Genomic DNA, 13,481 nt, shown 5'->3' with positions numbered 1-13,481 from the left:
AGAATACTGCAATGGGCAATAATACAGACTATATAGTTCGAGATTAGTGTCATTTTATTTAACCCGTTAGTGACCGGCCCATAGTCTTTACGTCGGTCACTAACGGGCCTTATTCCGATGCCATAGACTTTTTTTACGTCGCGGCATCGGAATAAGTAAACAGAGCAGGGAACTGTCAAATCTCCCTGCTCTCAGCTGAGGGCGTCCCTGCTCTGCCGTGTGAGATCGATATTCGTATCGATCTCACCTGTTTAACCCCTCAGATGCGGTGCTCAATAGCGAGCACCGCATCTGAGTGGTTTTGGAGAGAGGGAGGGAGCTTCCTCTCATCCCACCGACACCCGGCGATAAGATCGCCGAGTGTCTCTGTCTCCCATGGCAGCCGGGGGCCTCATAAAGGCCCCCAGGTCTGCCTGGAGCGACTGCCTGCTAGATCATGCCGCAGGCATGATCTAGCAGATGCCTGTCCGTTTTAAACGGACAGGCAGTAATACACTGCAATACAAAAGTATTTCAGTGTATTATAATAGCGATCGGAGAATCGCATATTAAAGTCCCCTAGTGGGACTAGTAAAAAAAAAAAGTTTAATAAAGTTAATTAAAAAAAAATGTGCAAAAAAAAAATGAAAAACCCACTTTTTCCCCTTACAAAATGCTTTACTATTAAAAAACCCCAAAAAAGTTACGCATATTTGGTATCGCCGCGTCCGTAACGACCACCACTATAAAGATATTACATTACTTAACCCGCACGGTGAACGGCGTAAAAAATTAAGTGCAAAACGACGGAAAAATTGCTGTTTTCTGTGAATCCTGACTTTAAAAAAATGTGATTAAAAAGTGATCAAAAAGTCGCATCTACTCCAAAATGGTACCAATAAAAACTACAAGTCTTCCCGCAAAAAATAGCCCTCATACAACTGAATCGGCGAAAAAATAAAAACTTTACGGCTCTTCAAATATGGAGACACAAAAACAAATAATTTTACTGTGTAAAAGTTGTAAAACATACAAAAACTGTACAAATTTGGTATCGTTGCAATCGTAACAACCCGCTGAATAAACTTATTGTGTTATTAATACCACACGGTAAACGGAGTAAATTTAGGACGCAAAAAAAGTGGCGAAATTTCAGATTTTTTTCTATCCCCCCCCAAAAAAGTTAATAAAAGTTAATCAATAAATAATATGTACCTCGAAATGGTGCTATTAAAAAATACAACTTGTCCCGCAAAAACCAAGACCTTATACAGCTATGCCGATGCACAAATAAGAGTGTTAGCTCTTGGAATGCGACGATGGAAAAACGTAATAAATAGCCTGGTCATTAAGGTCTAAAATAGGCTGGTCATTAAGGGGTTAAAGGTAATCCTCTTTATATGTATGTAACATTCACCTGTAAGCTATAAAGATGAATCTATCCACCATTTTAAAAAAATAAAAATAAATGCTTTATAGGTCCAACATTCTGTGTTAATTCAGCTCATTCATAGGGCGTAGAACTTCATTTTTGAGAGCACCAAAATCTCTGCATAAACACACATAGTTAATTTTTTTTTTTTTTTTAAATATCAAAACATAAATCCTAGCTCCCTACAACCACCACTAGAGGGAGCTTACTGCATACTGTTCTGTTATGGAGTTTAATGTTTAAACCGTATGTATAAGACATATTCATACGGTTACATTCGTCTGCCCATTGACTTTAACGGTAAAATATTTTTGGGTTTTTTGCAGTATTTAATAGCATAGACTACATTTTTGATTGTGGAACAGCCATATCCAAAGGTTTAATCTTGTTAAACTTATGCTGAAAAGTGCACTTTGGTCATTTAAAAAAACTAGAACACCAAGAATCTTGTTAGACTCTGAAAATCGACCTAATTACCAAGTAAAACCTACTCTGCCCCTCACAACTCAGAATATTTGCCATTGCTGTCAGACCAGGCAGGTGCTGCACCAAGAGAATGTAAAGAAACTGATGATATTATACTTTTTAGTATTTTAGTAGAAAGCGACGACCGTGATTTTTACATATTGCTGCTTTTTTTAATTTAACTTTTTTATTTTTAGTTTTTTTATATAGTTTATAATATGCGTGTTGACCGATACTCGCTGGACTGGTTTTTGTTTTTTTTTTACTTTTTTTTTTTCATATACCATGTCTGTTGCTGGTTTTTTTTGTTATTGGATATGTGATGGTTACTGTATATTTCTTACCGCCCTGCTTTACCTGTCATTACTCCTGGATTCCCCCTTCTATTCGCGCTCTGCTCTCTTTGCCGTCACATCTCTGTCCTCTCACTTCTAGTAATTAAGCCTCAGGCCCGTAATGGGAACTGCTTATTTAGCTGCAGTTCCAGATGGATCATAAAATAATCCTGATGAGCCGCCCACACAAGATTGGCCCCGATGACAGCCTGGCATGTCCACAAAGGCACCGAGAGATTTATTAAGGGCCCGAGTGACTTAATCGAGACTTCTAAGTACAGCTTAATCCTACAAGTGCCTGCTGAATACTGGCTGGTTGAGAGCAGGTTGTGATTTTGAGGCCTGGATAACAGAATATACAGCATGTGATAAGTGACTTAACGCTGCCGTCTCAAAGTGGTCTTCTCTGTTCTCGTTCCCAACTGCACAGCGGCCGCTTAGTAGTGAAATGTCTCCTCTTCTGACCTTTTTTTTTTTTTTAATTATATATTTTTATTTTTTCATATGAACAAAAACATACATGGTATCAATTCAATACAATACAGAGTGTAAGTTGTGACAGGGGTAATGTGGAGATACAACATGTTGAACATCAAGAATATCATACATTCTACATTGAGTATCTTAAGGACATTCAGTCCTGTAAATAACAAGTAACTCGGTAAGATGCAAGCCCCTTCTTTTTCTATCAGTCACATTGACTCTGCTTTCATAGAAGTCATAGAACGAAAGAAATAACAAGAAAAATTAACTAACATCTACAATACATATGACAAGACAATGGAGGGGGGGAGGGAAAAAAGGCAAAAAGTTATCCTGGCTTGGTCTGAGTGCATCAGTACAAGTTTTGAACTAATGTGTGCTCAGGGCGGTCTAGATGAATCAAATACATCCCATGGTGACCAAACTTCCTGGAATCGTGGTAGGCTATTGTTCATAGAGGCTGTCAAAGACTCCATTCTTCTGACCTCTCTTATTCTTAAATATAAGTCAGCAACTACAGGGGGATCAGTTCTCTTCCATCGCGCCGCAATGAGACACTTAGCTGCAGTGAGCACATGTAATAATAGTCTAGAGGAAACCTTACGGAGCCCTTTCGGCGGTACATTAAGCAGAAAAGTTAGCGCAGACAATGGAACCCAGATCCCCAGCAGTGTCTGAAGTAATCTCGCAACCTCCCTCCAGAAGGGGCGAATCAAACGGCAGTCCCAGAAAATGTGAGGAAGTGTCCCCCTCTCGCTGCAGCACCTCCAACATCTATCCGAAACAAGGGGATATATGTGATGGAGAAAGTCCGGGGTATGATACCAATATCAGAATTTTATATTGGTTCTCTCTATATGCAGCGCAAAGAGAGGACTTCGCGGCTTGTGACCATATGATTTGCCACAGCGACAGGGGGACCTCCCTCTACATATAAGTCTCCCATTTGGTCATGTAGCTATGTTTTGGAGTTTCATTACCCCCTGGAGATGAGAGGATACTGTATATATCAGAGATTAAGCCCCTAGTGGAGGTATTAGTCTTGCAGAGAATTTCAAAGGGCGTAGGTTTAGAGAAACTGCCATCTCCATGAAAAGAATTGGCATAGTGGGTGATCTGTAGGTAGCTAAAGTGTGAGTTGGGTGGCAAATTATATTTAGACTGCAGTGTCGAGAATGGCAAAACCGTTCTCGAACAGGGGTCTACAAAGTAGAACAATCCCGCTTGTGCCCATGGTTTAGTCATTCTCGCAGTGAGCCCATCAGGTAGAGCCGGGTTAAATAGGAAAGAGGTCATTGGAGATTTGGGAGAGGACAAGGGATATAAGGCTTTAGCTAGCTTCCATATGTTCTTAGTGAACAACATGGGACCTAATAGGGATTTTGGCCAAGTCTCTACCTTCCCAGACCACAGCAGCGAATTCGGGTGAATGGGAGCGATCCACAACTTCTCAATCTCTGCCCATTTAGTATATGCCCACCTTGAAGTCCAGCCAGGAATTCTACGGAGATGCACAGCTAAATAGTATCGATATACATCAGGGACAGCCAGGCCTCCTACTGTAGTGGTAGAAAGTAGGACTGCTTTTGGTATTCTGTGGCGTTTCCCTGCCCAAATGTATTTCAATAGGGCTGTTTGAAACCTACGAATGTCGCTACGTGGTATAGGCACCGGGAGAGTTTCCAAAAGATATAAATACTTTGGCAGAATAGTCATTTTAACTGCAGATATTCTACCAAAGAAGGACAGCGAGAGGGAAGACCATTTAGACCTTCTGACCTTTTTATTCTCATCCCTTCTGTTACTGTCACATCTCCCTCTATCTGTTAGAGGAATCTATTTACAGCAGCCTCTTATTGATGATCAAGTTTTGTTTTAAAGAATGATCTCATTGTCTGACGGAAATCTGTTAGGTCACATGTCTGATAGCGGAGGGGACGTAAACAGCTGTCTGTTTCCAAGGGCAACTAGTTAAATTTTGAAAGCCGCTATGTGTATGAACCGAGCGCATTTTACGAAATAATCCGCATCAGTAACATAATGCAAATTTTATTTTATTTTTTCTGTAGATTTAAACAGAATTTGCCGTTTAGGTGTAGAATATCTGTAATTGTGTGTATTGAATGTGAGAAACATGGAGACGTTTATTTGCTGCGTATGGCGGTTTCACACGGCCATAATACAGACACATTTTATCTTCCATGTTATAATCGCAATACCTAGACCTTCCCTCGCAGTTCTTCTGAACTAAGCTTACATCTCCACAGCATTGTAATTTTGGGGTCTGGGTGTTTGGCATCACATGAATGCGAACATGCTTTTAGGCTGGGTACCCACGTAGCGTAAAACGCTGCATCATTTCCACAACGGAATTCTGTGTGGAAATTCCACAATTTACAGTAGCAGCAAAGCGAATGAATGAGACTTAGCGAATTGAGGCACGCGCGGCGCATTTTTTTTGGCAGAAAGTGTTCTGCAGTGCGACTTTAAATTCCGCAGCCTGTCCGTTTATGCTGTGCGGAGATGCTGCGTGTTTGGGCCTTAGACTTGAACAGGGAGCATCAATTCCGCAACACATGGACATCTGCAGGTGCACATATACTTTTGCTATAATTAATATTTGACATCAAATCCGCAGGTAAAACAGCAGCGTTTCCACAGCAATATGCGCAGAAAAAAACACACTGTTTGCTGCGGATTTCTGTGAGTGAATGTTTGCATTATTTTGCAATTCCTGTTGCAGAAATTCCACGGCGTATCAAGGTTATGTTACCATACAGCCAAGTTAAACCGGGCCTAAGATTTTGTCATTTTACTGTCTTGCTCTGTGTTTTATCTCCTTTTCTCCATTTTTATATAGGGCCAAGGAAATGATTCCAGTCCCAGTGTCACATCAGACGCTCCCCTTGTGAAATCGGAAAGTTTGGACACACCAGAACATGTCTCCTCTTCTGCTCCTCAAGAAAAGGTGTGCACAGTAGTATATTTTTCTGATTTATTGGAATGCAAAAGAGCCTTCCTACAATTATAAGGAGGGATAGTTATTGCTCCCATGAGACATAGCATTTTGGAAAAATCAATGGGATTTCGGCAATCCATCCCCATTTAAGAGAAGGATCAGACCTGGGATGGCACAGAGGGGATCTGAAGACAGGCAGTTGTCTCTGTGACCGTCTCTGATGCATCTCGCTGTCCGATAAGCTTTATTTTTGGATACATTCACACGTAGACGGATTCCTAGGCCACCCCTTAGCTTTGCCATGTGCAAGAAGCCTGTATGGCGGCACACACAGTCCATATTACGGATGGCACTCCATGTGCGTCTGTTTTTTCCACTGTGCACAGTATTCTACCAATAAAGCAATACCTGTCAGGGAGAACACCTGAGTAATATGTCATTTTTCTAGGTTATGACATGATTTTGCATTTTCTTTTTTCACGGATCCATATAGTCGTGTGAAAGTAAGGCATTCCCTTCATCTACGCTCTGGGAGAGAGTTACTATAAAAAATGTATCAAGAAAACGCACCTGTCAATCACTACGTCTTAATGAGCCCTAATACTTCCAAAGTTAAAGGGGTATTCCAGTTTCTGCAAATAAAACGTATCCGTTGTACATTGGAAAGCTGGGCAATTTTCTAATATACTTTTGTGTATCAATTCTTCTTGGTTTTTTAAATGTGTGCTGGCAATTAATGGGACCGCTCATTGTTTATTCCAGATAAAGCTCTGGAAGCAGAGATCTTGACAACCATATAGAATTGCTGCACAACGTATGTCAGAAGATTGTAGAACATTTTCATTTTACAGCAAATAAGCTTTAAAAGCCATATTCCAGTCTCCGTAATTTATGTCCTTGGCCAACATCCCACCTCTTAGAACTTGCCCCTCCGACTACTACAGATAGACATTATGAGCATTACTCAACAACCAAGGGTTAAACTTTGAGTGTAAAATCTGGATCTGCTCGCTGTGTAGTAGAACTTTCTTCCTGGGATATTTGTAGCAGGTTGAGTTTTGCAGTCTTTAGGTTTTCCTCCCCTTTCAGAGCCTTTTTTTTTTTTTTTTTAAACTCAAGCTTGTACGCAAGTCATAGTAAAACAATACATCACATGCATTACCATAATACAGATATATAGAAGTATCAGATGATATTACAAATGTTGGTAAACATAAATGAAGATTCACGAGAACTCCAAACATTTGAGAAACATAGAAAGCGACACATATGATTATACGTCAATTAGTGCAACAATAGAAGAGCGAGTCGAGGATACAGAGTCATGGGTCAAAGGTGAAGAAATCCACAAATCCCAAATCGTATTAAATTTCCAGGACTATTTTCTATTTGTATATACCACCTTCTCAAAAGAAATAACATTAAAGAGACTCTGTCACCACATTATAAGTGCCCTATCTCCTACATAAGGAGATCGGCGCTATAATGTAGGTGACTGCAGTGATTTTTATTTACAATCTCTTTTTACCACTTTATGAGCGATTTTTAGCTTTATACTAATTAGTTTCTTAATGCCCAAGTGGTCGTGTTTTTACTTTAGACCAAGTGGGCGTTGTACAGAGGAGTGTGTGACGCTGACTAATCAGTGACCAATCAGCGTCATACACTTCTCTCTATTCATTTGCACTGCAGATAGCTATATAGCTATATCGTTATGTGCAGCTACGTACACACACTATAACATTACTGCTGATCATGAATATACATTACCTCCAGCCAGGACGTGATGTGTATTCAGAATCTTTTCTGTGAGATTTCCAGCAAGGCAAGTGTAATCTCACGAGATTACGCTGTAAACTGTCATTTAAAACGAGATTACGTTTGCCTTGCTGGAAATCTCACAGAAAAGATTCAGGCGTGTCAGGCTTCTGAATAAACATCACGTCCTGGCTGGTAGTGATGTATATTCATTGTCAGGACACTGCTGTAATGTTAGTGTTTGTGTATGTGGTTGCACATAGCGATATAGCTATATCGCTAGTGCAGTGTAAATGAATGGAGAGAAGTGTATGACGCTGATTGGTCAGCGTCATACACTCCTGTACAACGCCCACTTGGTCTAAAGTAAAAACACGCCCACTTGGGCATTTACAAACTAATTAGCATAAAGCTAAAAATCGCTCAAAATGGTAAAAATAGTTTTTCTAAATAAAAAGCACTGCTGTCGCCTACATTACAGTGCCGATCTCCTTATGTAGGAGAGAGGGCACATATAATGTGGTGACAGAGCCTCTTTAACTAGGGATTTCCATTGAGATCTCTCCGCCATCCAACGTAAGGCAATAGCTTTCCTCGCTAAGGCTGGGTTCACACGAGCACATTAACGTCCGTAATCGACGGACGTATTTCGGCCGCAAGTCCCGGACCGAACTCAGTGCAGGGAGCCGGGCTCCTAGCATCATAGTTATGTACGACGCTAGGAGTCCCTGCCTCTCTGCAGGACAACTGTCCCGTACTGTAATCATGTTTTCAGTACGGGACAGTAGTTCCACGGAGAGGCAGGGACTCCTAGCGTCGTACATAACTATGATGCTAGGAGCCCGGCTCCCTGCAGTGTGTTCGGTCCGGGACTTCCGGCCGAAATACGTCCGTCCATTACGGACGTTAATGTGCTCATGTGAACCCAGCCTCAGAATAGTGTTTCTCGTGGGAAAATTCTTGAATGAGACCACTGCTCCTCAGGCAACAAACCCAGTAAACAAATCTCAGGTGTAAGTGGAACCTCCCGAAGAATTACTTGAGTCAAGAGTCCAGTAACCTCCCCACAGAAGGAACTAATAAACGGACAAACCCATATGAGGTGTATAAAGTTGGCGTCCTGTGAGTAGCATCTATGGCAATCCGTATTACTGAGTCGACCCATGCTATGAAGTTTAATTGTAGTAAATTATTCATTGGTAGGTTATATATAGTTGAGTTAACCTATTGTTTACAGAGGGAGATACATGCAAATGAGGCTCCAGGGCTTCTGCCCAATCTTCTTTTGAAAGCGATGGAACAATCACCCGCCAAGCCTCTTCCACAGGGAGCAACCGAGATTCCACCCTAGAATTAAGTAAATGAGTGTATAGTTTGGAAATGATTCCCTTAGGGCCGTGTTCTCAATATTCCTATCAAAGGAAATTTAGAGATGAGGGGATTCCGTCCCTAAAACTGAGAAGCAATGGCATGTCTGAGCTGCAGATAGCGATAAGTGTGTGCGATTCAATTTGTACAGGTCCTGAATTTGTATAAATGACAAGAATATCCCGTCTTTTTATGTATCATTAAGGGTTAAAATAGAATAAGACTTCCAAAATGTACCCTCCTCTAACATTTAAAGGTGAGGAAACAAAGTTTCCTCTGGCAAATCCCCAAATCCCACCAGATCCTTGGCTGCTCTCCATACCTGATGTGCCACTTTATGTAGTAATAGCAGTTTCCCCTTAAACAGCGTTGGTTGTTCCAAAATGGACCATAGGTCAACCAAATCGACAACCTGTCCCAGGCTGTATTCAGAAAATGGCAAAATCTGGTGTACCTTCAACCAGGCTATCAAATAGCGCAGCTGGCCGCTCAGAAAATAAAAGGCAGGGCGTGCCAGACCCCCACATACTTTGGGACGTTGTAAAGTGTCTAAAGCCAGTTTCTGCCTTGACGACCTCGTATAAAGGAAGACATCAATGAGTTCAATTTTTTTTTTTTTTTTACTTTTTGGGAATTGGACCATTAGCATGTTCAAACAAGTATAAACCTCTAGGTAAAAGGATCATTTTAATTAAGCTGACTCTACCTGCCACTGATAAAGGAAGAGTTCGCCAAGATCTAAACTTTTGAACAAAGAGCTCCTCCAAGGGGTAAATATTTCTAGAATGAGAATCTTTTGGTACCCTGGTAATGTAGATGCCAAGGTATTTAAACACATCAACCACCGGTAGATTAAAATAAATGTCAAGCCTCGTTACTGTCCACAAATTCATAAATGCCGATTTTGTCCAATTAATCAAAAGACCTGTGTGCTAAATCTTGTTATCAAGTCAATCGCTCTAGGGAGTGTGACATGCACATCTGACGTGAAAAGAATCATATCATCGGCATATAACCCTAACGTGCATTCTGTGTCCCACGCACACTCCCCGATACTCCGTCATATCTAATCCATAGTGCCAACGGTTCAATAGCTATAGCAAATAAGAATGGGGACAAAGGACGGTCTTGCCTGGTACCCCTGCATAGGTCAAAGAAGGAGGATCCCATTTGCTAGAACGTTCACCCTTGGGCTATGGTACAGTATAGATACCCACCTGGAGAACCCAGGACTAAATCCGAATCTGGACGATACTTCATGCAGATATAACCACTCCACGGAATCAAAAGCCTTGGCTGCATCAAGAGACGCCAAGGCCCACTTTTCCCCCCTACTAACCCCCACTTGGGAAACCGCCTGGACCCTCCGTATATTTTCATAAGGGGATCTACCCGGCGTGAATCCCGTTTGGTCTTCAGGAATCAAGGAAGTTATAACCTTATAAAGCCACTTTGCTAAAATTTTTGTCAATATTTTAGAATCCACATTAAGAGAAATGGGCCTATAGGACCCACACTCCCCAGGATCTTTGTCCGGTTTTAGCAGTACCACAATCGTAGCTTCATATAAGGAGGTTGGTAATTGGCCCTTAGAGAAGGCTGCATGAAACCTATTCAGCAGTTCTGGGCCCAAAACATCTACATATTTATTATACACCTCCAGAGGAATACCATTCGGTCCAGGCGATTTCCTGTTAGACATGTCCCTCAGGGCATCTAATATCTCATCCAGGGTAATTTCGGAGTCTAACACCTTCTGATCTTCCAAAGTCAGTGAAGGGAACCACCCAAGTATTCCCTTAAATCCAGTACTGAGTAGTCCGTACGAGACTTGTATAAGACCTCGTGGAACCTATCAAATCTATCTACTAAACTGTCTGCCCTATTAAAGAGGCTCTGTCACCAGATTATCAAATCCCTATCTCCTATTGCATGTGATCGGCGCTGCAATGTAGAGAACAGTAACGTTTTTGTTTTTTTGTTATGAGCTATTTTATATTTATTCAAATGAGCCTTTCTAATGGACGACTGGGCGTGTTTTATCTTATTTCCAACTGGGCGTGTACTGTGTTTTTAGCAACTGGGCGTGTTTACTTCTTTCACTGCACAATCACACTGTGCTGTGGATCATGCTGGGCTGGAACAATGAGAAGTGCAGGACACTGATTAGTCACTGATTGGTCAGCGTCATACACTCCTCTGTACAACACCCAGTTGGTAAAAAGTAAAAACACGCCCAGTTGTCCATTGAGAAACTCATTAGCATAAATCTAAACTCGCTCAAAAATGATCATTTTTCAAAATAAAAGCCACTGCTGTTATCTACATTACAGCGCCGATCACATTATGTAGGAGATAGGGCACTTATAATCTGGTGACAGAGCCTCTTTAAGCACTTGTCAGTCTTCATGTAGGATGTGTAAAATAGCAGGTGAAGACTGATTTAGAGTGCACTATACGAGCTAGTAATCTGTTAGACTGAGCCTATCTCAAAGGCATTCTGTTTAAGAAAAAATAGTTTCCTATCACTCTTTTTCCTGAAAATGTAGCATATATCTCCTGCCCGCTTGTAGCCATGCCACCCTCCTAACTTCAGTAGGATCTAACATAAAGGATGCCTCTAGAGTTTTACATGACTCCAAGTCATTCTCTGGTTTGAGACTCCTTCTTTATAAAGGAAATAGTGGATCTTAAGCATCCCCGCAGGTAAGCCTTTAGAGTGTCCCATTTCAGTAACAAGTTATTTTTTTTCTTTTAACTGTGTTTTTATTGAAAGAGATTTTGGATTTTTCCAGTACAAAAATATACACATGTGAGTAACAAGAGTACAAACATTATAAAGTAGCAAATTCAGTACAATATTGCAAACCAGCAAGACATGCAGAGGATAGCCAGCATCCCATTCCAGTCAGCCTGCCGTGGCTACTTTTAAATGACATGTTGTATGTCCCACAATTGTCCTTTTAGTTAGATTTATTAAAGGTTATATTTTATTTTTATACACCTAGCTGGGAAAGCGGGGTCCTTTTGTGTGCTAATGCACATACAGTGCTTTCCTGAATGTTAATTGCCCGTCAGCTATCAGGGTCACTTTAGAGTTTGTGATCAATGATTACAAATGACCTGTAAGGTCAATTTGTCAAGAATCACTGCTGTAAGATGTTCCAAGCATTTAATATCCTTAATTCTAGAATATAAATCCGCTAGGGTTGGAGGACTCTATTGTCTCCAGGACCGGGCTATGAGGCACCTGGCAGCCATTAAGATGTGTAGGAGTGTTAGCGTGGGCTACCCCAATGGAGAGGGGAAAACATTCAGCAGATATGACAGGGGATCTAGCGTTATATCTACTTGAAGGGTATCATGAATTAGCTTTTTAACCTCATCCCAAAAGGGCTGTATGTCAGGACAGGCCCAAAATATATGAAATAGAGACCCTCTGGCGGTCTGACATCTCCAGCACGTGGACTGAACAGTGGGATTCAAATGGTGGAGGAATTCAGGAGTATGGTACCAGTGCATCATCACTTTATATTGGTTCTCCCCATATATAAAGTACACACTAAAGTTTTAGCAGCTCTTCTCCAAATTGTCCTCCATGTAGCAGCTGAGATCACCCTTCCCAGATATACCTCCCATCGCTGCATGTAAGTGTGCCTGGGTGGACAGTCAGGTGTTGGGTTTTGTAAGATGTGGTAGATTGCAGATATAAGACCTTTGGTGGAGGTGCCCAGTCTACATATTCTCTCAAATGAAGTAGGAATGGATACCGGTTGACCCCGGAAAAGGGAGTTGGCATAGTGCAGGATGAGTGTGTAGTGAAATTTGCTCTGAACAGGCAGGGAGAATTTGTCTTGAAGCCAGTCAAAGGGATGTATCTTTTGGGTAATGTGATCCACTATGTCAGCAAAATTAAGAAGGCCTCTGCTAAGCCATGGTCTAGATAATGGAGCCATCGGGAAAGCGTGGGTGATATAGAAACGATGACCTGGGGGAGTTTTTGGAACTAAGCGGGAATCGCCTGGACCAAGTCCTCCAGACATCGAGTGTGGCACATGGGACCGAAGAGGAGGGCTGGAGGAGGAGAGTATGGGTTATTCCATAACCGCGAGTTCGGGTGCGTAGGGGCTAGCCATAATTTTTCAATCTCCATCCATTTGATGTAGGCCTGAAGCGTAGACCAGGCTGGAATACGCCTTAAGTGTGAAGCCCAGTAGCAATAGAGGATGTTCGGAACTTCAAAGCCCCTGACTCCCTGTCAGCCAGTAACAAGTCATTTTTATACTTATGAGTCTCCAGAAATTTACTCAACTGATCCGGTATTCGATCACTTGATCCAATTAATGAGATCGAAAACTGAGAGGAGCGAGCAAAACTAATTGGAGAATACCTGTCATTAGGGATGCACAATGCATCGAAACTTCGATACTGTTTCGATACTGTGCACCCCCAAACAGTTCGATACCGTTGTTTCATGTATTTCGATACTAAGCTGTGCGGCCGCACATCTCAGTATAGTAACACATGAATGTATGAGAGCGAGGCTGCGGCTGTGTAATACAGCCACTGCCCCGCTCCTGAGTCCTGACAAGTGCGCGCGGTCAGCATGATGCGATGTGGCCGGCGCTGCATTAATGACTGCCGGCAATCAAGACAGAATATGCTGGCGGGCTGCAAACCACCCCCATGTTCTGTCTTCACT

The 13,481-nt window shown here is 41.8% G+C and overlaps 1 protein-coding gene across 1 annotated transcript in view; it reads left to right on the top strand.

Annotated features, from left to right (window-relative positions):
- Positions 1 to 13,481, top strand: part of DCP1A (decapping mRNA 1A) — a 79,345-nt gene that overhangs the window by 40,052 nt on the left and 25,812 nt on the right. Inside the window, exon 6 of the mRNA XM_075833898.1 lies at positions 5,555 to 5,662. Coding sequence (XP_075690013.1) covers positions 5,555 to 5,662 — 108 coding nt within the window. The remainder of the gene's footprint in view (positions 1 to 5,554; positions 5,663 to 13,481) is intronic.

Source organism: Rhinoderma darwinii, chromosome 7, assembly GCF_050947455.1.
Source record: "Rhinoderma darwinii isolate aRhiDar2 chromosome 7, aRhiDar2.hap1, whole genome shotgun sequence".
In the NCBI taxonomy this organism is placed as follows: domain Eukaryota; kingdom Metazoa; phylum Chordata; class Amphibia; order Anura; family Rhinodermatidae; genus Rhinoderma; species Rhinoderma darwinii.
Note: the sequence above shows the minus strand (reverse complement) of the source record. Positions and strands in the feature narration are given on the sequence as shown.